We start from the raw sequence: 20674 nt of genomic DNA on the forward strand, positions 1-20674 counted from the left end.
GAGTAGAGGGCTGCGGGCACAGTGGGGCTCCCCTGGAAGAGGAGTTGGCTTGCACTGCCCTGGGAGACGCCAAGGAGCCTGCCCGGGGGCCAGGCAAAGCCAGCACAGGCTCTGCCGCTTCCCGCAGAGGGGCTGTCCTGGAGGACAGTGTGAGGGTTAGAAATGGCCGGCGGCCACCCTGCCTAGCTCCTCTTGGGGCCCTGCTGACCGCAGCACAGCTGCTGAGCCTGGTGGGGCAGCGAGGCCGAGCCAGGGCGGCTGCCTGCTGAGGCTGGTGTGGCCGGGGCTCCTGGCGCAGGTGCGCCGTAGGTGGCCCCTTCTTGTTTGTGTCAGCAGCACCCTACGCATGGGTCCTGGGTTTACTTCCATTTCCCTTCCTAACTAGTTTCTTGCATTTAATTTGTTTGGTAACTGTATTTTGGTACACTTTCATGTACAAACAAGTTGCAGAAGTAGCATACAGAACTCCCACGTATTCTTCAAGCTTCCACTGCACACTGCGCCATTCAGTGTTGCGCTCCCTTACACCCAGCCATTTGGATCTGTCCCCTCATTCTGGGTAGGAGGGCCTCTGGGGCCTCACTTGGCCTTGGACTCGCACATGTGGAGAGGAGTGGCCGGTCTGTGGCGGTCTGCCCCTCCATTGGGTTCGTCTGACAGCTTCTCAGAATTGTGTTTGGACCCGCTGCTTTGTCAGGAAAGCTGTACAGATGTTGGTATGCGGGTAGCAGGCAGCCTTGCATAGCCACTTGGACCAGGAGCTGCTGCCCGCCTCCAAGGTGCTGGTCCTCAGTGATCGGTGGGCGGCCAGTGAGGACTTCCCAGTGTCCTGTTCCCTATGGCCATGCATCCCCTCTTCTAACTCCCTTGGTTTCTTCCAGCCCCCTTCCTTCTGTGTTGCTAGGTGGCTCTCCTGTAAGGAGTCCCCCTTGACTCCTTATGTGTACGTTTACTTATAAGGGCCTGGGTCCTATCTATTCTATAGGTTAGAATCTGTTATGCTCAGTAATTGCTGCGGACCCCAGTTGCCCCCCCCCCTTTCCTGGGGAAGCCCTTTCAGGCCGACCCGGGCCCTTTGACACAGTCCTATCATTCTCTAGACACCCTCTCACTTCCTGTGCAGCAAGGTGTCTCGGGTGCACCTCGACTTTCCTTCTACTGGCCTGGGATCGGCCATTTCTCCAGGACCCTGGCTCCTTGCAGTGCAGGGTACTCGGCTGCTTGTAGTGTGCAGGACAGCCCCTCATTGCTGGGGGCCATGTGTGCCGAGCCCCGGGCCTGGGCGCACACTCCTGCCACGTGCACGCACACTGCACTCAGGTGCCAGCGCCACGCCACCCTGTTCTGTGTTTGTGGGGAGGCCCTCCGTCAGCCTCGGTCTGTGTGCTCATTTGTTTGAGCCTGAAATACGGTCTTAGAACTGCTGACTGACTGATGCCATGGGGAAAGGTGAGCCTACTGACTGGAGTTCCGTGTTCCCTGCGGCTCTCTCTTTAGGTCAGATTCACATGGTTAGATACAGAAATCTGCGGGTCCAGGCTGTGGGTCTTGGCGCTTGCCTGCGGCTGTGCAGCGCACACCTCACGGAGGCACAGTCCCACCACCCTGGGTTGCCCCTTGTGCTCCTTCCAGCTCCCGCCCCAGCGCTGGCGGCAGCCCCGGTTGGACGTTTGCACAGTGGCTCATTGCTTGTTCTGGGATGCTGCAGGTACAAGCGTCTCCAGGCTCTGCGTGGTCTGATTCGCGTTCCTGTGCTGGAGTCTGTGCTCACTCCTCATTGGCAAGGAGTGAGCTTGCTTGCTCCGCTCTGGCCTGCAGTCCCTTATAGATGGTTGAGCTGTTCCCCCCCGGGGGCTGTGGCCAGGGCTGTGGGGTATTCAGATGTGCCCGCGCTTTCGCTTCCCTTTTTGTGCGGCTGCTGGGACAGGGGAAGACATACGCTTAAGTGTACACAAGACTAGCCAGCCTGACTCGGAGCAACGGGACGCCTTCTGTCCCCTTTCAGTGGGTGTCGATGTGTGGCAGCCTCCCTGCCTTCCCCTGGTGACCCATGGTGTTCAACCTCGAGGAAGGCTGCTCGAAGGCCGTTTGCTCTCAGCCTTCGAGAAAGACCCATTCATGTGTGGAGTGGGTGTTTTTCAGTAGGAGTTGTCTTTTCATTCCTAGGGTCTTGCTAGGTTGCAGAAAATCTTGCTGAGTTGCTGAGGCCAGGCTTGAACCTGCGCTCCTCTTGTCTCAGCCTTCCAGTACGGGATTACAGGTGTGTGCCACCATGCCCGGGTGCCTTTAGTTTTTTTTTGCAGGTCTGGGATGGAACCCAGAGGCATTTGACCTCTGAGGTACAACCCCTGCCCACTTTTTTATTCTTTATTTTGAAACAGGGTCTCACTGAGTTGTGAAGGGCCTCACTAAATAGCTGAGGCTGTTCACAAACCGCGAACCTCCCGTCTCAGCCTCCCAAATGCTGGGATTCCAAGTGTGCGCCACCACGCCCGGCTCTGCCTTTAGTTTTTGAAGGCCCTGTGCCTCTCCTTCCCTTGCTGAGCCAGCCCTGGTGGAGCTTTCTGCCTCGCAGGAGTCCCACAGTCGGCACAGGGGCTCCCGTTCCTGTGACTGCTGTCCCCACGTGTCTGTCTGGAGGCCCCCGCGGCCCTCAGCTTTGTCAGAGACGTAGGCCGGCTGGCCGCGTCCATCCCCACATCCCCACTGCCAGTGCTGCTCACCATGTTCTGCCGCTCTGGAACTCGAGAGAGCAGGTAACTAGACCAGTGCAGGACGCTCGCTGTGGTGGCGGGTGCCTGCAGACGCGGCCCTCTGACCTCTGTGCAGGAGCGTGGTGCGCCCTGCCCCAGGCTTCCCCACGTGGTGCTGAAGCAGGTCTCCTCCAGCAGGATTTTTAGAATTTTATTTTATGAGAACAGGCGGTTACGGCTCCCCGAGTGCTGTAAAAGTTAATGTGATGGCCTCCGTGCGCCTGTGCTCATTTTTATAATTTTTTATTTTATGAAACAGGACAGGGAGCTTAGTGACTTATTACTATTCATTTCGTTTCAATGCAGTAAATATTGATTCAGTTGGGGGTTTTCAATTTAAACCACTCGGCGATTATATAAAATATTACTGGCCTCTGGAATTATGCTTACCGATCCCTTCGGCTGCTCATTAAGGAAGGAGTGCAATTTTTAGATCCCTTTGCCTTCATCATTCTAATAAATGGGCTGAGATGCATTTTTGCACGGAAGGTGCCATGGAAGCTGCTAGCAGGGGCTTGACAGCGCGGCGGCAACTCTTAATTTGGAAGTCGTTTTGGAGCGCACTGTGGTTATTTATTTATTTCTGTTTGAGACAGGCAGGCTTTTAGCTCGGGCCCTCGGCAGTACTGGGGCTGCAGGGCTGAGCTGGTGCCCTCCTGAGCTGGATGTGGGCTGTGGGCTGCTCTTGGATTTCGGGGAAGTGTGGGGTGGGGAGGGCCAGTCTCGCCAGCGCATCAGCTGGCCCCAGTTGGCACCAAGGCTGGGGTGTCTCTGAGGGACAGCTAGGTCCTCTAGGATTTCCTCTAGAAGGAAGGAGGGAGGGGACTTTCTTTTGGAGATCTTAGAACCCAGCCTTCACCGGTAGGTGAGCCACATCCAAGCTGAGCCCCGGCCTTGAGGAGGGAGCCCAGGGTGCCAGGGCCCAGCTGGCCCCGGTGGTGAAGACTCTGGCTGCCCGCCCCCTTTGCTCTTCTGGTGAGCGGTGCAACAGGTGCGGTGCCACACAAGCGCTGATGCCCTCCTCAGGCCCTCTCACATCAGCAGGAAGCCAGTTGGGCCGTGGGTCTAGGTCAGTTCCTTTGCCCAGACTGTACCCACCTGGGTGGGCAGCTTCTCAGAGCACGCCCCCAGGGCAGCCACAGAGCCCCTGTTCTGTGCCTCGGCTGCCACCCAAGGCAGCACAGGTCTGGCGGGGCAGAGCCAGGGTGCACCCGTAGGGTCATTCTCCGCAGGGTCACACCACGACAGTCAGCCCTTTGCTAGGCCATGGCCCTGAAATGGCCCTATGGGCCACATGCCTGCCTGCTCCCTAACCCCACTGGGCTGCCCCTGGGCTGTGGGCCCCGTAGGCGGTGGCGAGGATGCCTGGGCTCGGCAGGTGTCTTGCCCAGACAGGGCCTGCAGCCCTGAGCTGGGCTCTGTTGAGGCTCTTCCCCCGGCCGTCTCCTGCGGGCCTCTGTCTGTCTCTGAGTACCGTGTGGCCTGGTTCTGTCTGTCCGCGTGCCCGTGCGTGTCTTGTTTCTCTTCTGCCTCTGTCTTTCTTTGTGGCTGTGTCGTAGCATGCCCTCTCTGCCCTCACTCCTCGTCCGCAGTCCTCTCTCCCAGTTGTCATCTGGGCCTTGGTGCTGCGGCCCCCGCACGGGTAGGAGGGAGTGCCCCCAAGGGGTTTGCTGACAGGCAGAGGGAGGCAGAGACACCCCAGAGCCTGGATGATGCCCCTGCCTGACAGCCTAGGCCCCTAGGCCCTGCTGCACGAGGACGGCTGCCTGCCGGGCTAGGGTGGGCAGAGCACCAGGGACCCTCTCTGTACCCACCGGCACACTCATGGGCTCCAGATCTGGGCTGGCCTCCAAGGGGCTGGTGGTGGCACTGGGTCCTGAGCCTGTGTGTAGCACAGGGACTCGGGCCCCCGGAATAGGAAATTGACTTCTTTGCCCCCCCTTTAATAGTACTGAGCTATACTATACCCCCAGCCCTGTTTCATTTTGAAACAGGGTCTTACTACATTGCAGACAGCCTTACTAAGTTGCTGAGGCAGGCCTTAAACCTGAGATCCTTCTCTCTGTCTCCCAAATGCTGGGATTACAGATGTGGGCCAGTTTGCCTGGCCCCTTGTCCTTACTGGTTTGTGTGCAGCCTGGGTCCTGCCTTTACAGTCTCCAGGCTGTCCTGTGGGGAGCAGTGTACAGGTGTGACCTCACAGGGCCGGGCTATGGGTGGCTGTCCCATCTCTGTTGTGGGAGAGGCCTCGGGCAGGACCCAGGAAGCCCCTGGTGAGCCACTGCCGCAGCTAAACCGCAGGCCACATCGTGGCCCCTGTGGTCCAGCAGCAACCCATAGGGATGAGCTTTGGGGATTTGGTGACAGCGCTGGAGGGCACCTCCCTTCGTCTTGTGAGATGTTTGCCAGGAAGTCTGGGAAAGATCCTGTTAGGTTCCTCCTGTGGGGCCCAAGGGGATCCCATGTGTTGAGCCCCAGCCGCCCTTGACCAACAGGAAGGACCATGTGTGTGTGGCTGCAGTTGCCCAAGCCCCATGGGGAGGGCAGGCAAGGACAGTCCTTGGAAGAAGCATGGGGCAGAGGGACTGGAGACACCCACATCAAAAGGCAAGTTATCCTTGTCACTCAGTGCCACCCAGATGCCTTACACCATTAAATACTGTTTTAAATGGCACTTTTACCCTGGTTTTAGAGGTGGTAGTAAAGTATGGGTCAAATAATCAATATCATACCTAACTCCTCACATTTATCAACCCTCCAACTGACCTCATCCCACTGGCCTTACTGCATGGGGCCGAGGTCCGGTGATGGTGGGTACAGCCATTGCCCGGGCCACCCAGGATCAGGAGGGCTCCTGCTGAGTGCTCGCTCAGGGCCTGGGTGGCCACAGCCCACGGCCCGCTGTGATGTGGGTGAGAGGGCTGCATGGGTAGTGACATTGTGAGGCAGGAGCGGGGCAGGGGCCCTGGGCTGGGCGGGGCTCACAGGTGGCCCCCTCCTCTCCACATCCCTCCTGTGCTGGGCCTGGCTGAGCAGCCACTCAGCTGCAGGTGCTGGAGCACCCACGTCTGTCGGAGGGGAGCGGCGAGGGTGTCCTTCGCAGCACTCGTCCCTGTAGCACTCATATCTTCAGAGATGGGACTTTGGTGACGACTTCTCCCTAGCCCATGGGGTTGCCTTTCCTTGCGCCTGTGGGAGGATTCCTGCCCTGGCTCCTGAGGCCGCCCCTCTCCACCTCACGTCTGCACAGCTCTTGCCCCTGCCCAGGCTGTCAGAGGTCTCCCTCCGTGACAGGTGCCACCTGGGGCACATGGAGATCGTGGAGGCATCAGGGGAGTGTTGTGGGAAATGTTCGGCTGGCTGTGAGGCAGCTGGGGTGCAGCCGGCCAGCCAGGTCTGTTGTTTTGCTGGCTTGCCAGGAGTCAGCAGGGTGCCGTGGCTGCCTGCCCACTCCCCAGGGCCTGCGGCCCCGGTGTAATTTGCGGTGGGATGTCTGTTAAGATTGCGTCCACTTCCCAAGTCAGCACTTAATTGGCAAGGCGCTTGATTTAACAGCGTGGGAGCCTCCACCGGAAAAATGGCTTGAATAAATCACTGCCTGACGCCAGAAAATAGATATAATCTCAGCATTAACTACATTAATAGTAGCAGGAGCCGAATTAAGAAAGCCATAAAGCATAGGCGGGGAGCATAAATTATGGCCCACAACTCCCCTCTGCTGGGGTCTGAGAGGGTGGGTGGGCTCGGGTGGGGCAGCGGTTCCCGTGCTGCAGTCAGCCTGAGCTGGGGGCAGGCCCCAGCCTGTGGGGCTCGGCTCCTGCTCTTCCAGGGGCTGCAGGTGCAGGTCTGAGCAGCCGGGATGGGGTTGCCTGGTGGCTTAGCCCTGGCCTCCTGGCTCCTGCTTGCGCAGGGCCTGGCAGAGCAGCATGTGTCTGGCAGTGCCCGCAGGTGCTAGCGGGGCCTGCAAGGCACGAGGGGAGGGCAAAGCAGAGTGGCAGGCAGAGGCTCCTGCTGCCGTGGTGTGCCCGAGACTTCGTCTAGGTGACGCTGGCGTGTGCCGGGGCACTAGGTACAGTAGGGGCCGCTGCTGGGCCTGGTGATCAGGGCTGGCCCTGGTTTAGGCAGAGCCAGGCTGGACTCCTGCAGGAGCGTCGGGCGGATTGGTGCTTTCCTGCCAGGCATGTCAGCGGTCACCAGACACCTGGATGCAGACTGAGTGGTCCAGCTTCGTTTGAGTCTGGCGCGTGGTCTTTGTCGGGCCGGCCGCGGTGCATGCTCACGCCCATTTCTCTGGACTTTGAGGCCCTTTCAGCACTCCGGAAGTCACTTGGCCATGTTCCTCAGTGTATCAGCTCTACTTTTCTGTTGGTGAGGACCTAAAATACCGGAGGCGCTTAGTGCCCTAGGTCTGCCAGCCTCTTAAGACAGTGTTGGCTTTCCGAGACCAGCCCTCCTAGGCCCTGTGCACCCGGCACCGCTTCTCACCTCCCTGGGCCTAGTCCTGGGCTTGCGGGAGGAGCACAGGGAGGCGCTCGCTCCTTTCGTTCACCTCTTGCTGTAGCCTGATGTGCCCACCCAGATCCACGAGTCGCAGCCTTGACTCCCAACACGACTTAAGGCGCGCGGTCAGGGGGGTCACTGTGTCTGGCCCTGATCCTCTCAGACTGACGTGCCTATGGGAAGGAGGAGAGACTAGGACGTGTGGACGGAGGAAGGAGCCACACTGGAGTGCGCGGCGGCCTCCAGGGCCCAGGCGGCCAGCACCTTGATCCGGACTCGCGTGCTCCTCGGGAAGTGCACTGTTGATGCCGTGCAGCCTGCGGCATTCCCGCAGAGCAGCCCAAGCTGGCCAGCGTCCACAGCTCCTAAGTGGCCCAGTCCTCCGTGCCCCGCGGCCCCGCTTTGTCGTGCACAGCCTCGGCACACTTCTTGTTTCTGTGGCTGTGCACAGCCCTGCTCTCGAGAAGCCTTGCTGGGCAGTCTCTCGCTGACCCTGAGCCTTGTTTTTGTGAAGCTGCTGCCTCCAGGGGGTGGTGTTGAGTTCAGTAGATAAGGCCAGCCCATTTCCTGCGGTGGCTCCCAGCCTGTAGTCATTGCTGTGTTCAGTTGTCCCGCAGCTCCAGGGAGCTCTCCTGAGCCTTTCCTGTTGGAGCAGGCAGGTGGGGTGTGGTAACACCACCCTGAGGGCTTAATTTGCATGCCTTGATGAGTAAATGATGCTGGACATGGTCTGCCTCTGAGCTAGTCCCAGGCATATTTTATTATTTACTTGTTTACTTATTTATTAGTATTACTTTTTGCAGTACTGGGGATTGAACCTAGGAGCAGTCTACCTCCGGGCTATACCCCCAGCCTTATTTTATTTTTTAATTGGGAACAGGGTCTCACTAAGTTGCTAAGAGCCTCACTAAGTTGCTGAGGCTGCCTTTGAACCTGCAATTCTCTTGTCTCAGCCTCCCAAGTACTGGGATTAAAAGTGTGCACCAGCACGGTCAGCCTGTTATTTTTTATTTTAAAATGGGGTCTTGCTCAGTTACTGCGTGCTGGCCTCTTGGCACAGCCTCCCAAGTCCAGGGAGTACAGGTGTGCCCCGTGCCCGGCAGGGCAAGGTGTGGTGTTTCATTCCCCGAGTGCTTTGTGGCGGTGCTTTTTGTGGAGGCCTTTGCCTCTGTTTGTACATATGGAACCCAGTGCTTCTTGCCCGTGCTTACCACTGAGCCAAACCTCTAGCCCTAGGGCTTGCTTTTAAACGATGTCTGCTTGATCAGTCTTTTATTTTTATAAGTGCGCTCATTTAAATCTGTGATCTTTCTGTACTTGTGGTGGTAGGGTTGGAACCCAAGAGTGCTCTCCCACTGAGCTACTTCCCCGGCCCTTTTTTCTTTAACACTTAGAATTGAACTCAGGGGCATTCTACCTCCAAGCTATACCCCACTTTTCTTTTCTTTTTCTTTTTTTAATGTGGAAACGGTCTTGCTAAGTTTTTGAGACCTGTAATCCTCCTGTTTCTGTCTCCCAAGTACTAGAATTATAGCTGTACACCACCAAGCTCAGCTCTCTGTCATCCTTCTGGGGTTGAGTTTTGCTTGTGCAAAAGTAGGAGGTGTGGATCAAGGTTCTTTCGTCTCCCCAAGTTTGTTGAGATGAGCCCCTTGACCCTTCAGTGTGCTGGAGCATCAGCTGTCATCCACATGCCTGGTGGGGCTGTTTCTGGCCTCCCCGTCCTGCTGTGGACGCACTTCCCAGTTACTGCCGAGTGTTCGTCCCTCCAGGTGGACCTTAGGGGCACTGGGTCATGCTCTCAGCCATCCCTCAACAACCGCCCTCCAAATCAGCGAAATCACGTTGTGTTCTCACCGTGCCACCCGGGACCCAGCCTCACTCTGCGTGGCTCCTGCCCACAGTGCTTCAGGAGCATGCTCTGTTCCACGTGGGGCCACACACCTGCTGTGTGATCCTGCCTGTGTGCTGCCTGGTTTTGCTGATGTCTAAGAAGGGTGTTGGTTTCCACATCTCTACTTCATCATCAGTCACCTGTTCACCCTCGAAATCTAACACACTTTGTTGTGCCCGTGGGCTGTTCTCTGGTGTTTGTATGGATAGCGTGTCATCGTAAGACTCCTGGGGGCTGCGGGAGGCTTGCTGAGGTCTCCACCCTCACCAGGGCAGCCAGCTGGACTCGTTGTATGATCCTAGGAGGGCCATCTCCTGAGTCAGGGGAGGAGTATGGCTGTGAGTCCCCTCAGACAGCAGTGGCCTGCGGGTTCCCACCAACTGGCACGTACCAAGTGGGTCCTGGGCAGCACCGGATACAGATGATTGAAGGTACTGCCTGGTGCCCACACCAAGCAGGCCCACCAAGGGCAAGCACACTGTCAGGCCCCAGCCCTCTGCCCATCACGTTGAACTCTGCCCTCCCGAGTAGGGCCATTAAGGCTCAGCAATACCTGTTTTTTGCAGCTATATGTACAAAGCACCAATAGCTTCGCTGAAATGGATTTTTAAAAGTGTCATTTTATGGAGAATTTTACTTTCCATCTTGTTGTTTATTAGGCTCTTAAAGGGAAAGCTTGTAATGCATCCATTGATCGAAATACCGATTGAATAGATGCGAGCACATAAAATACATAAAGTAGTCCTGGCCTCAGAGTGGAGCGGTGGCGTTGGTAGCAGAGGCAGTGCCGTTGGTGTCCCCCCACCGTGCAGTGGGGCTGCCGAGGGTGCCCCGGATCATTGCTCATCCCCGGGGTCCCTGGCACCCTGACGGAGTCCTCAGGCATGCAACAGAGCCTGCTTTGGTGCCCCATCAGCCTGTCCTCGCCATCTGGCCCTCCCTGGCTTTGACCCCGCCAAGGCGAGCCCGATGCCTCCCATTGTGCTGCCTGAGCCAGGGTCCTTCCCTCTCAGGTACCCCAGACCTCCAGCCTGGCCCCAGCTCCCTCCCAGGCCTACAGCCCACCTGCCCACCTGCCCACCTGCTAGGGGCATGTCTTGGCAAGCCGGGCTGTCGGCCAGTCACTGCACATGGTCTCCAAGGTGGTGCTACTGGGGAGTACAGCTGCAGACGGGACAGCCCCAGTCATGGTGCTACAGCGGGGCTAGGGGGGTGCTGGGAGCTGCCTGTGTCCCATGCTCGGGGGAAGGGGTGTGGGCCGTGGTGGGTTAGAGGAGCCAGGTATATGGGTGGAGGACAGTCACTGGAGATCAGAAGGCCGTAGCACTGTAATGCCTGGTCTACTGAGCTGATAGTTTCTGCTTCGGCAGTTCAGAGGCAGGCCTGGCCCCTTGGGCACAGTCAGTGGGAATGAGCCTATTTACTCACCTGCGCCTCTTATCTCTGCTCTGCCCACCCCTGGCCACGTCAGACCCTCCTGAAAGACTGCCTCCATCCCAGGAGCCTCGGATGCTGGGGTCTGCCCTGGGTCTGCCGGGCTGGACCCTTTGAGATGCGGGGCCCTTCCTGCTGGCCCAGGCTGTGTGGTGCAGGCCAGTGGAGAAGCCTGTGGGCTGGGCCTTGTCACGCATGCGCCCACACAGCGGCCGCAAGCACACTGGCCTCTCCAGCTAAGTGGCGCGGTGGGGCGGTCGTCGTTTCCCGTGGAAAGCCCCGCTAAGCAGTTTAGCGCCTGTCACGGCGGCTCCGCCTGACCTACTTGGGGATTCGCCGTGCGAGCTGCCTCTTCTGCTGACTGCGCACTCCCGCTAGCTCAGCTCCAGGCTTCAAACACCGTGCTCCATTTCCTGAAAAATGCTTCCCTGGTTTTCTCCGCTCCCCAGCTGGCCTGCCCATCTCCTGCACCACCAGCAGCCAGGGTACCCTGAGGCCCAGACACTGCTCCAGCCAACCTTGTAGGGTCCCCACCCTGACTCTAAGGGTCAGAAGGTCCATGGCCCCTGCTCCTGTGGCCCCTGCCTCCCCGCCATGCTGCTCCTGCTGTGTGTGACTGCTGCTGCCATCCTCTACCTCATTCTTATTTCCTGTGGCCCCTGCCCTTGACCGGGAACTGAGCAGAGCCTCAGGACCTGAGGGGCCCTGGGAGCTCCGGCCGGCACCTCGGTGGCCCTCCCCAGCCCCGCTCTCCACTGTGCATGTGTCCTCTGCACAGATTTATAGAGCTGCCCATGGGCTGTACAGCACAGGGTGGGCACGGCAGTGCACTCAGCAGACAGGGCCAGGCCTCAGGGATCCCTGGGTAACAGGCTGCTGGCTGGGCAGAGCCCAGAACCACAGTGCCCAGGCCAGGAGAGTCTCACTGCCATCAGCAGTGGGGGAGGAGGGGCATCAGGCGGGGGAGCGACGTGTTCAGTAATTTCTAGGATTTAGGATTTTCCAGGCTCTCCAGGGAGAGTGGAGCTCTGGGCTAGAGGGAGCGGGTGGGAGCAGTATCCAGGGAGGACAGGAGGGCCTGGCCACAGGGCCTCGTGATGCAGTCATCGTGGGAATGAGGGGACTTGGTCAACATGTAGTTTCAGACGAAGGGTCAGGGCTGGGTAGGTTTGGGGGAGCCCACCAGGGAGCTGTGAGCCAGGGCAGAAACCTAGCTAGCCCACACTGCCGAGAGGCCAGGCTGGCCGTGTGGTGTCTGAAGGGCCGCAGCAAGCTTCTGATGCTGAGGCTCATACACAGTTGGAGCGAGGCTGAGGGTCCTGGGGAGGGGCCCAGGGCAGGAGGCAGGCACAGGGCACAGCTTGGCTGGGAGGTACGGATGGGACTTTGGTGGAGACCTTACTGTCCTGAGGCCTGAGGGATGTCCACATCCTGTGGCCTGCTGTACTCTATGTGGCCTCCTCATGTGCTGAAAGAAAAGGAATTTCAAACTCTGCCCTCGTCCCTCCAGAGCCCGATTGGCTTCTTCTCTGGAACTCTGGGTGGCTCCTGGTCCCTGCCTCCCGGGCCAGGGGCCAGGTCAGGCATTAGCTCCCCGAGAGGATCTTCACCCCTGGGCTTCAGGCAGGTCAGAGGTGCCATTGACTGTGGCCAGTGTGGGACGCAATGTCTGAGTTTGAAAGGCTGTGGGGCTGTTGCATGGGGCTCCAGGTTAGGCCTCCTGATACTGCCCAGGGTGTTCCGGGCCCCTGGCCCCTTACCTGAGTAGCCACTGTCCCCTTTGCCCAGGCAGACGGGTCTCCAGGAGAGGGGCACTGGCCCTCTCCAGTCAGTCCTGTGGCCGAGTCCCGTGCATGGAGACAGCTCAGGACCAAGGGAACGGCATGTGACCTTCTGGGTGCCGGAGGCTGGGCCTGGGGCTGTGCTCGCAGAGGGCAGGAGCCCAAGTTGTCAAGTGCACGTCTGCTGAGCCCGGGCTGCTGCTGAGGCCCCACTGGGGAGGCGGGCAGTTGTGTGTACACGTGTGCACATGCACACCCATAGCCTTGGATGAGACGCTGCCAGTGAGAGAGGGCCAGTATGTGTGCACACACGCCCAAGAGGTGGTGGTCTTGGACTTGGTCTTGGGCATGCAGGCTGAGGTGCAGACCCGGTGGGGACCCGCGCGAAGTGTGCTGGGGACTGTGCCGGCCTTTCCCCAGGAGTACCTCAGGGAGGGCAGAGCATGGTTTCCAGGGCCAGCCCTGGACCCCGAGTGCTGCCCAGTTGGCTGTGCGAGTCATCCTGGGCCAGCCCTGGACCCCGAGTACTGCCCAGTTGGCTGCGCAAGTCATCCTGGACCCTTGCAGGGTGTGGGAGCCCTTTAGGTCACCACTCTAGGCCTTGCTCGTGGGCACACCCAGCAGAGAGGTGCATCAGGGACAGCCCCCTTCTGCCATGCTCACACCTCTCCAAGTGGGGAAGATTCAGGCCCCCTTGGCCTGGGCAGCCTCTGTTCTGGAAGTTTCCACTGCTTTGTGGACACGCAGTTTCTTATAAACCTACTTTTGTGGTGTGTGTGTCTTTCTCCCTATCACCACCGCTTTTCATTTCAGATGTTATCCCCCCGCCCCGTCCATCCTTGTGCCCCCCAGGGGGAGAGGGGAGGCCCAGCCTCACCCTGGTGTAGTCAAGGTTATGGTGATAAATCCTGGGGCATTGTCACTTCTATTCGGAGTAAATTGGCTGGCCGCTTTCGGGCTGAAGGAAAGATAATTTGCTGTAGTATTTCAAATGGATTAGAAATGGATTTGAAGGGAAAGTTCATGCCTCCCATTACAAAGGCGAGAAAGAAGACTATCTTAAGGCACTGTTCCCTCCCTGGCCTTCATTATCCACGCTTAATACCTTTCCTATTTTCCAGCGTTAATGAAATTTCCTGGCGGCATGGGCCTGCCGGACGGATGGGAGAAGCCTTTAGATCTGCGGCTCCCATTGCAGAAAAGGAATTACAGAGCCGTGCCGTGAGGGCAGGCGCTCGCAGGGTCCTTGGCCCTGCTATTATCTCATTAATTTTATCCCCTCTTCTCTGTACAGTTCGTTTCCAAAGGCTGTCCTCTCCATTAGGGTGACAATTTACTGGAGTGCTGTGACACGGTGGCAGTGAAAAGCTACAAGGCCCCGCCCAGCACCCGCCCTCTGCAGGCTCCAGAGCTGCAGGCCCTGAGGGGAGGGGGCGGGGCGGGGCAGGTAGGTGGCCCGCATCAGCACCCGGCTTGTGCTCCTGGGAAGCCCTGGGCTCCATGCCACCCCTTGCTGCTGGGGCCCAGCGCATGGGGGGAGCCTGCAGCCAGCCCGGATGGATCTCAGATGTTTGGTAGCTGCTGTCAGAATCCAGGCAGTCCGGTTCTAGGGGCAAGAGAAGAGGACAAGTAGATCATTTGTGATCATCCACAAGAATAAACATGGAATCCCAGTACTTGGGAGGCCGAGACAGCAGGACGGCAGGTTGGAGGCCAGCTTCAGCAACTTAGTGAGAGCCTGTTTCACAATAAAAATAAAGTTGAGCCAGGCATGGTGGTGCACGCCTGTAGGTCTAACACTTGGGAGACTTACAGAAGGACCATGGGTTCAAGGACAATCTCAGCAATCTAGTGGACTCTGAGCAACCTAGCGAGACCCTGCTTGTTTATTTTGTGGTGCTGGGGGTGGACCCCAGGGGCATTCTATCTCTGAGCTACACCCCCAGCTCTATATGTTATTCTTTATTTTGAAACAGGGTCTCACTGAGTTGCAAAGGGCCTTACTAAGTAGCCAAGGCTGTCTGTGAACTGCAATCCTCCTGTTTCAGCTGCTCAAATGCTGGGATTACAAATGTGTGTCTCCATACCCTGTTTTAAAACAATTTTTTTTTCTTTTTGTGGTACTGGGGGTGGAACCCAGGGGCTTTTCTACCTCTAGGCTATACTCTCAGACCTATTTTATACTTTATTTGGAAACAGGGTCTCACTAAATTGCTGAGAGCCTCACTAAGTAGCTGAGGCTGGCTTCGAACCTGTGCGATCCTCCTGTCTCCGCCTCCCACGCTCCGGGATTACAAGCTCCAGGATTACAAGCATGCGCCACCACGCCCGGCTTTAAAACAAAAAGTTTTAAAAAAGGGCTGAGGGCCGGGCGTGGTGGCTCACGCTTGTGGGAGGCGGAGACAGGAGGATCACGCAGGTTTGAAGCCAGCCGTGCTGACTTAAGAGACCTGTTTCCAAATAAAAAATAGGAAAAATAGGTCTGGGAGTGTAGCCCGGAGGTAGAAGGGCTTCCAGGAACCCCAGTACCACAAAATAAATATATAAATAAAGTAAAAATAAAGGGCTGAGGTATAATTCGGAGGTAGAATGCCTCTGTGTTTAATCCCTAGTAACATTTGTGGGCGCGCGCGCGCGCACACACACACACACACACACACACACGAGAGAGAGAGAGAGAGAGAGAGAGAGAGAGAGAGAGAGAGAGAGAGAGGGAGAGAGAATATGAATGAATGAATGAATGAATGAATGAATGAATATGGAATAGTCTAGAGTCTGAGGCAGAAGCGTCGCACCTCTGCCTCTGAGGAGCGGCTGTTAAGGACAGTTAGGGACGCTGACTCCGCCACCTGAGGGTGCACACGGTGCGTGTATGTGCCGCAGCCCAGCTGGCTCCCGCACTCCAGGAGGACCCCTGACAGCGCCCGGCCTGAGTGAGGCTCAGGACCAGGCAGGGACTGCAGGCCCCGCCCCGCTGCAGAGACTCCGGGAAGCCGAGGAGCTCTCCGTGGTGCTGGCGCTGGGCCTGGCTGGCCTTGTGGCTGTATCACTTTGCTTTAACCATGTGGCTTCACCAGCATGGCTGTCCCTGGGGAGGGGCTGGTGGGGAGCAGGCTGCGCCTCCACAGGCATGGCGTGGCAGCCCCAGGACACCTTTGGAGGGAGGTGGAGTTGGGGCTTCAGTCGGCGTACCCCCACAGGTGAGGCGTTCTCCCAGGGCTGGTGGCCAGGGGCAGACACAGGTGTTCTGTAGGCAGAGCTGGGGCTGGCCCCGGTAGGGAAGACCAGTGCCTACCTCCAGCCACAGCCCTCACCCTCCCAGAGCTGCTTGCCCCAGGCTAGTGTCCTGGGTTGCTGCTCTGTGGGCGGGGAAGCTGTGGAGGGGTCCGCCTGTCTCAGGCCAGGCAAGCCTGAGTGGCCACTCCTTGGGCTGCGTTTCTGACTGGATTTGGGGTCACGCTGATTATCCCTCATGCAGCAGCTGCAGCTCCTCCAGGACTAGTGGGTGTTTCAAAGTAAGCGGCCTGCTCAGTGCCCTGGCCCAGCTCCAGTGCAAGCCGAGGACACAGGGCAGGTGCCCTTTGGGTCAGGTCCCAGGAGGCCCTGGGCTCTCAAGGTCTGATGAGGGCAGAAGCTCTGAGCCTGCCGGGCTTCCCTGAGGGGTGCGGGAGAGCTGGCGCTCCCCTCCTGCCCACATGGTACCCTGTGGGGCCACTGGAGCATGGAGTGGGGGGGGGCCAGGCACCCAGCAGACCGCTCACCGCAGCCTGCCCCCGGTGGGACTCTTTCTTTCCCTCCAAGATTGGTGTTCATGAACTTGAATTTTAATTAAGGGGAACTGGGTTAAGTGCCTTCTGCAGCCTCCCGCTGCGGCTTGTGCTTACACTGCAGCCCCGCCCCTGCGTGCCTGGCTCCCTTTGCTCACATTATCTCACTAATGGGCTGGTGAGCGTCAGCCCAGCTTGCAGATGGGGAGACCGAGGCCCAGGGGGCCGAGGTGCCGAGCCTAAGAGCGGGGCCGCTCCACGCCTCCCCGCCCACATTTCTGCTGGCAGGCTGGCGGTGACGATGCTGCAGCCCACCCTGTCCAGCCGGCAGGTAGGCCCTCACAGCGGTTACTCGGCATCTCTGATCGCAGTCGCCCCTGCTGGGCCATGGCTGGCTGGGAAGGGTCTCACTAAGTTCTGGGGGGGCTTGCTAAGTTGCTGAGCTGGCTGTGAGCCTGGGGTCCTCCCATCTCAGCCTCCCAAGTACTGGGGGTTCAAGCATGTGCCACCACACCCAGCCTGGGCTACTTCTGATGGACCGTTTGCTCTCTCTGCAGGTCCCTTGTGCTGAACCGCCTGCGTCCAGCCATCAGTGGGGGTGCCGCCAGCGGGGGCGGGAAAGCCCCGGCTGGCTCCCCTCGGTGGCGGAGCAAAGGCTACCGCTGCATAGGAGGAGTCCTCTACAAAGTGTCAGCCAACAAGCTCTCGAAGACCTCCGGCCCCAGCCGGCCTGGTGATGGGGGCAGTAGGACCCTCCTCCGCACAGGTGAGAGGGAGGTGCTGGAGAGCATATGGGGCCCCGGGCCTCAGCTCCAACCCCCTCCCCCAGGAGTGGACCCAGTCCTGTGTGGGGGACAAGACGGGGCCTGGGGCCCGGGGCCCCAGGGAACTGACCCAGATGAGTGCTTCACAGTTGACTACACGCTCTTAGATACATGCACAGCCTTGTAGATGTCCCTCAGGAGACCAGAAGGGGCAGCCAGGGCAGGAGGGTGCTGGACGCCTTGCAGGCGCGCTCTCCCCCGGGAAGACCCCAAGAGGTGCCTGCCTCTCGCCCGGCTGAGCAGCCCTGATTATCCATGGGAGCTGTGCCTGAGTCCCATGTTTTACTCTTGGACAAAAGATGAGCCAGGTATGGTAAACACGCCCGGGTGAGCAAACACCTGGGGCCGAGACACCCCTAATCGCATTGGTGACGCCTCGCCAACCATGTCTGGGGCAGCCGCTGCCGCCACCCAGCCTCTACTGCTTGGGGAAGCGGGCTAAGAAGAAGGAAATGCTTTGAATGCGTTTATTGTACAAATTAACTAGAAAAATATTTTGGTTTCAGTCCAATTTTACCTTCTTCCTCATCCATCAAAAGAGAGGTGTGATGGCAGGCAGTTGTGGGTTTCAAGCCCGCTGCACCAGCAAGCCTAGCCACCTGCCGGAGGGGCCAGAGGAGTGTGGTTTAGTAGGAGCAGGGTCACCGGGCACAGGCCCCTCCAGGGTCCAGTCAGCTGCAGGAGTGCCCCTCCCTGGAAGCCAACCCTGTGGCTGGGTCCGCCTAGCTGCTCCCAGAGCCTGTCCCTGAGACCGGGGCTTTGAGGCAGGATGCATTGCGATGTGGCCCCTGGGGCGAGAGAGCTCAGTACACACTGGAGGACTTGGCTCTGCCCTGCCGGTGGCTTGTTTCCCTATCCCGTCCTGTCATCTCCCCCAGCCTGTGGGACAGGGCCTCTCAATACCCCGCGGTCCCACTCTGGTCACTTCTGACCTGAGTCATGCCTCCCCGGGGAGCGACTGCCCTCTGCTGATAGCCGTTTCCTCCCCGCCACAGTCTCCGTGCCCAAGACCTCCTGTGTAGCGCATGGCCTGGCGCTGCTGCAGCTCCAGCCACGTTGGACCAGCAGGCTCTCGCCAGGGCTCGGGTTCCTCTTCGCTCTCCCCAAGGTCCTGACCTTAGACCTCAGCACCTTCTCCCTGCGGCTGGGTCCCACCACCCGTGTGTGTTGGGCTAGGGCTGCACCTGCCTCTCCAGATCCTCATTCCCCTCAAGTCTAGCGAGGTGTGATAGACAAAAGGCTAGCGGGGTGAGCGGTGGGTTTGTCTTGGCCTCTTCACGGACATGGTGTGCTCCATGAGAGCCAGGCTGCCGCCCTGGGCTGGTCGAGCACAGAGCAGGGCGGCAGGGCTGTCACTCCTCCTTGGGAGCTGCCTGCCCCCTCCCAGGACCCTCGGGGCCAAGTGCTGAGCTCTGCAGAAGCTGCCTTCCCGCTGGCACAGTGGCAGAACCTTGGCAGGCACAGAGCTCCTGGCATCACCCTGCCATGGACAGCCCGTTCCGGCCTCCCTTCCCCTAGCCCCCGCCTCTGCCCAGCCCTTTTCTCGCCCTCGACTGGCTGAGACCCAGTCCCCATGCCTCCAGCCCCTCATGCATCACACCTGTGCCCCGGCAGCCACCTAGAGCCTGCCTCTGTTCAGCCTTAGGAGGGAGCGCTTGGTGGAGAGCAGCGCGGGGCCTGGAGCCTTGCCCTGGAGAGGCTCTGCCTGGTCCCAGGCAGGGCTACAGCTACCCACACCCTGCCAGCCAGCCTTGGCGGCCACGATGGGACAGCCCCGGGGCTCAGCCTTCCTGCCCGTGGGCAGGATGTGGGGCCTGCAGGCTGGAGAGCCTTCCTCAGGTGGGAGGTGAGGGTAGTGGCCCCAGCTGCCTGGACCCCATATGGCCACCTCGCTGTGAGGAAGGTCGATCGCTCCCAGCTGTGGGCCGCTGCTGACTGGCCTACTTAGATGACTTGTAATTAAAGAAATAAATTTCCTCCCTTGGTGTCAGCAAAACTTTGACTTCAGCAAGGAAGTGTAGCCCTCCTTGGGGTGGAGCTCACCTCCTCTTCCTGCTGCCCCCCGGGCTCTGGAGGGCAGAGTCGGCAGAGTCCGCACCAGCCCTTGGCTTCCCTGGGCCCGTGATGTAAGCCCCTCCCTCTCAGGTCCACCTGCCGCCTCTAGGGCCCAACCCTTGGATGCTTCCCCACATACTCCGGCCTGGGGCTGGGTCCTCAGCTGGCTGGTCTGTGCTGCGGCCCCTGCAGTGGGCAGGAGCCCCGAGTCTGTCACAGAGCTTCTGGCTTGGTTGCAGGCTGCAGGCCAGGGCTGAGCCCCAAGCCCCAGGGGAAAGGGATATGACACAGGCGCCTCCCTGCTGCACATCTGTACCCTGGCCACCCTGCCAGGGAGCCACGAGGTGACACTACCAAGTGAGGGGCCTGTGCTGCCAAGACCCTGCCCCTTGCTGCCTCTCCTTCCTTTGCCGGCTGTGTGGCTTTGTGGGGCCTCTCAAGCCGAGCAGACCAGGTCTGAGGCAGCCCCTCGTCTGACTCCTCTGACCCTCTGGGAAGGGGTTGGCCAGCTTGGCACAGTGGACAGGGGAGGGCCGAGGAGATTGGCTCTTGCCGCCAGGCTGAGAAGGGCATTTCTTAGTGACTTGATGGGGAGAGGAGCCCGACACCCCGTGGCTCCTGGGAGGACTGCTGGGCAGGTGCAGGGAGCAGATGGGGCTTCAAGCAGGGGGTGAGGCTGGAGGGAGCAGCACCTATTTTGGGAAATGCGCGTTCTCCAGACGCGCAGCAGCGGCAGCACCTTGTGCTCCTGAGGTCGGGCTGTTGAGCGGAGCTCTTGGCACCTCCACTTGCCTCTTTTCAAGCCAGCTACTTTATGTGCATTTTTAACACTGCAGAAGAGCATTTGGAAAGGTGCCTCCCGCTCTTGTCAAAACTCCCACCGTGAGCTCCACGCTGCCGTGTTTTTAAGAGCACAAGTGGAAAGAGGAGAAAACTGTCCCCCTCGGGTCCTGACAGGCAGCACGTGATACCAGTGTGTCCCTGGCTGGGAGCAGATGGCGCCAGTGTCACCAGCAGCCTGGTGACAGCCCGAGAACCCGCGTTCATTGACGGGCTATCAAATTGCACATCCCTCGCTACGAAGGCTGGCTGGTGCAAGGGCGCTTCCGTGCCACCTGGATAGGGCTCCGCGGGCCACCCAATGGACAGATGCCCCCAACTAGGAACCGGGCCACTGTGGGCACCTGCCCTCCTTGCTTCCCACACCCTGAGACGCTTGTCAGGGCCTCTCCCCTCATCCCTGCTGTGTTCTCAGCCCCACCACCCTGAGGCACCATTGCCAGCCCCGCTCGGCCCTGGGTGCCCTTGCTGAACTTGAGGGAACTGAGGCTGAGAGCAGGGGAGCGCTGGTCAGAGGGGTCCGCAGCTCCAGCAGGGCAGCATCCAGTTTCTCGGCTTGCCCAGCGAGTACGCCTTGGGATCCCCTGCAGCAGGCAGCCTCTGCCCAGTAGGTCCTCTGCTTGGCCCCCAGGTGCCAGGGTGTGGTGACATCACACCCGGGGCCCAGGGAAGACTTGGGGAGCTCTCCAGGCCAAGCGGTCACTAGATGCCCAGAGAGCAGGGTCTGAGGCTGCAGCCTGTGTGGCGTGAGGCATTGGGGTTTGGACAGGCCAGGGGCCTGCCTGCCAGGGCCTGGAGGGAGAGGGCTGCTCTGGGGCAGTCTCCC

At 59.3% G+C, this 20674-nt stretch overlaps 1 protein-coding gene across 2 annotated transcripts in view; it reads left to right on the plus strand.

Moving 5' to 3' along the window:
- The window catches only part of ZC3H3 (zinc finger CCCH-type containing 3), a gene marked incomplete at both ends in the record, with an annotated part of 90366 nt that overhangs the window by 43727 nt on the left and 25965 nt on the right, over positions 1–20674 (plus strand). Inside the window, one exon of one of the 2 annotated variants that reach the window (XM_080693830.1) lies at positions 16687–16895. In XM_080693830.1, coding sequence (XP_080549956.1) covers positions 16687–16895 — 209 coding nt within the window. The remainder of the gene's footprint in view (positions 1–16686; positions 16896–20674) is intronic. The other variant, XM_080693831.1, reaches the window with a different exon arrangement.

This window comes from Muscardinus avellanarius (genome assembly GCF_963383645.1).
Source record: "Muscardinus avellanarius genome assembly, chromosome: 4".
Lineage (NCBI taxonomy): Eukaryota > Metazoa > Chordata > Mammalia > Rodentia > Gliridae > Muscardinus > Muscardinus avellanarius.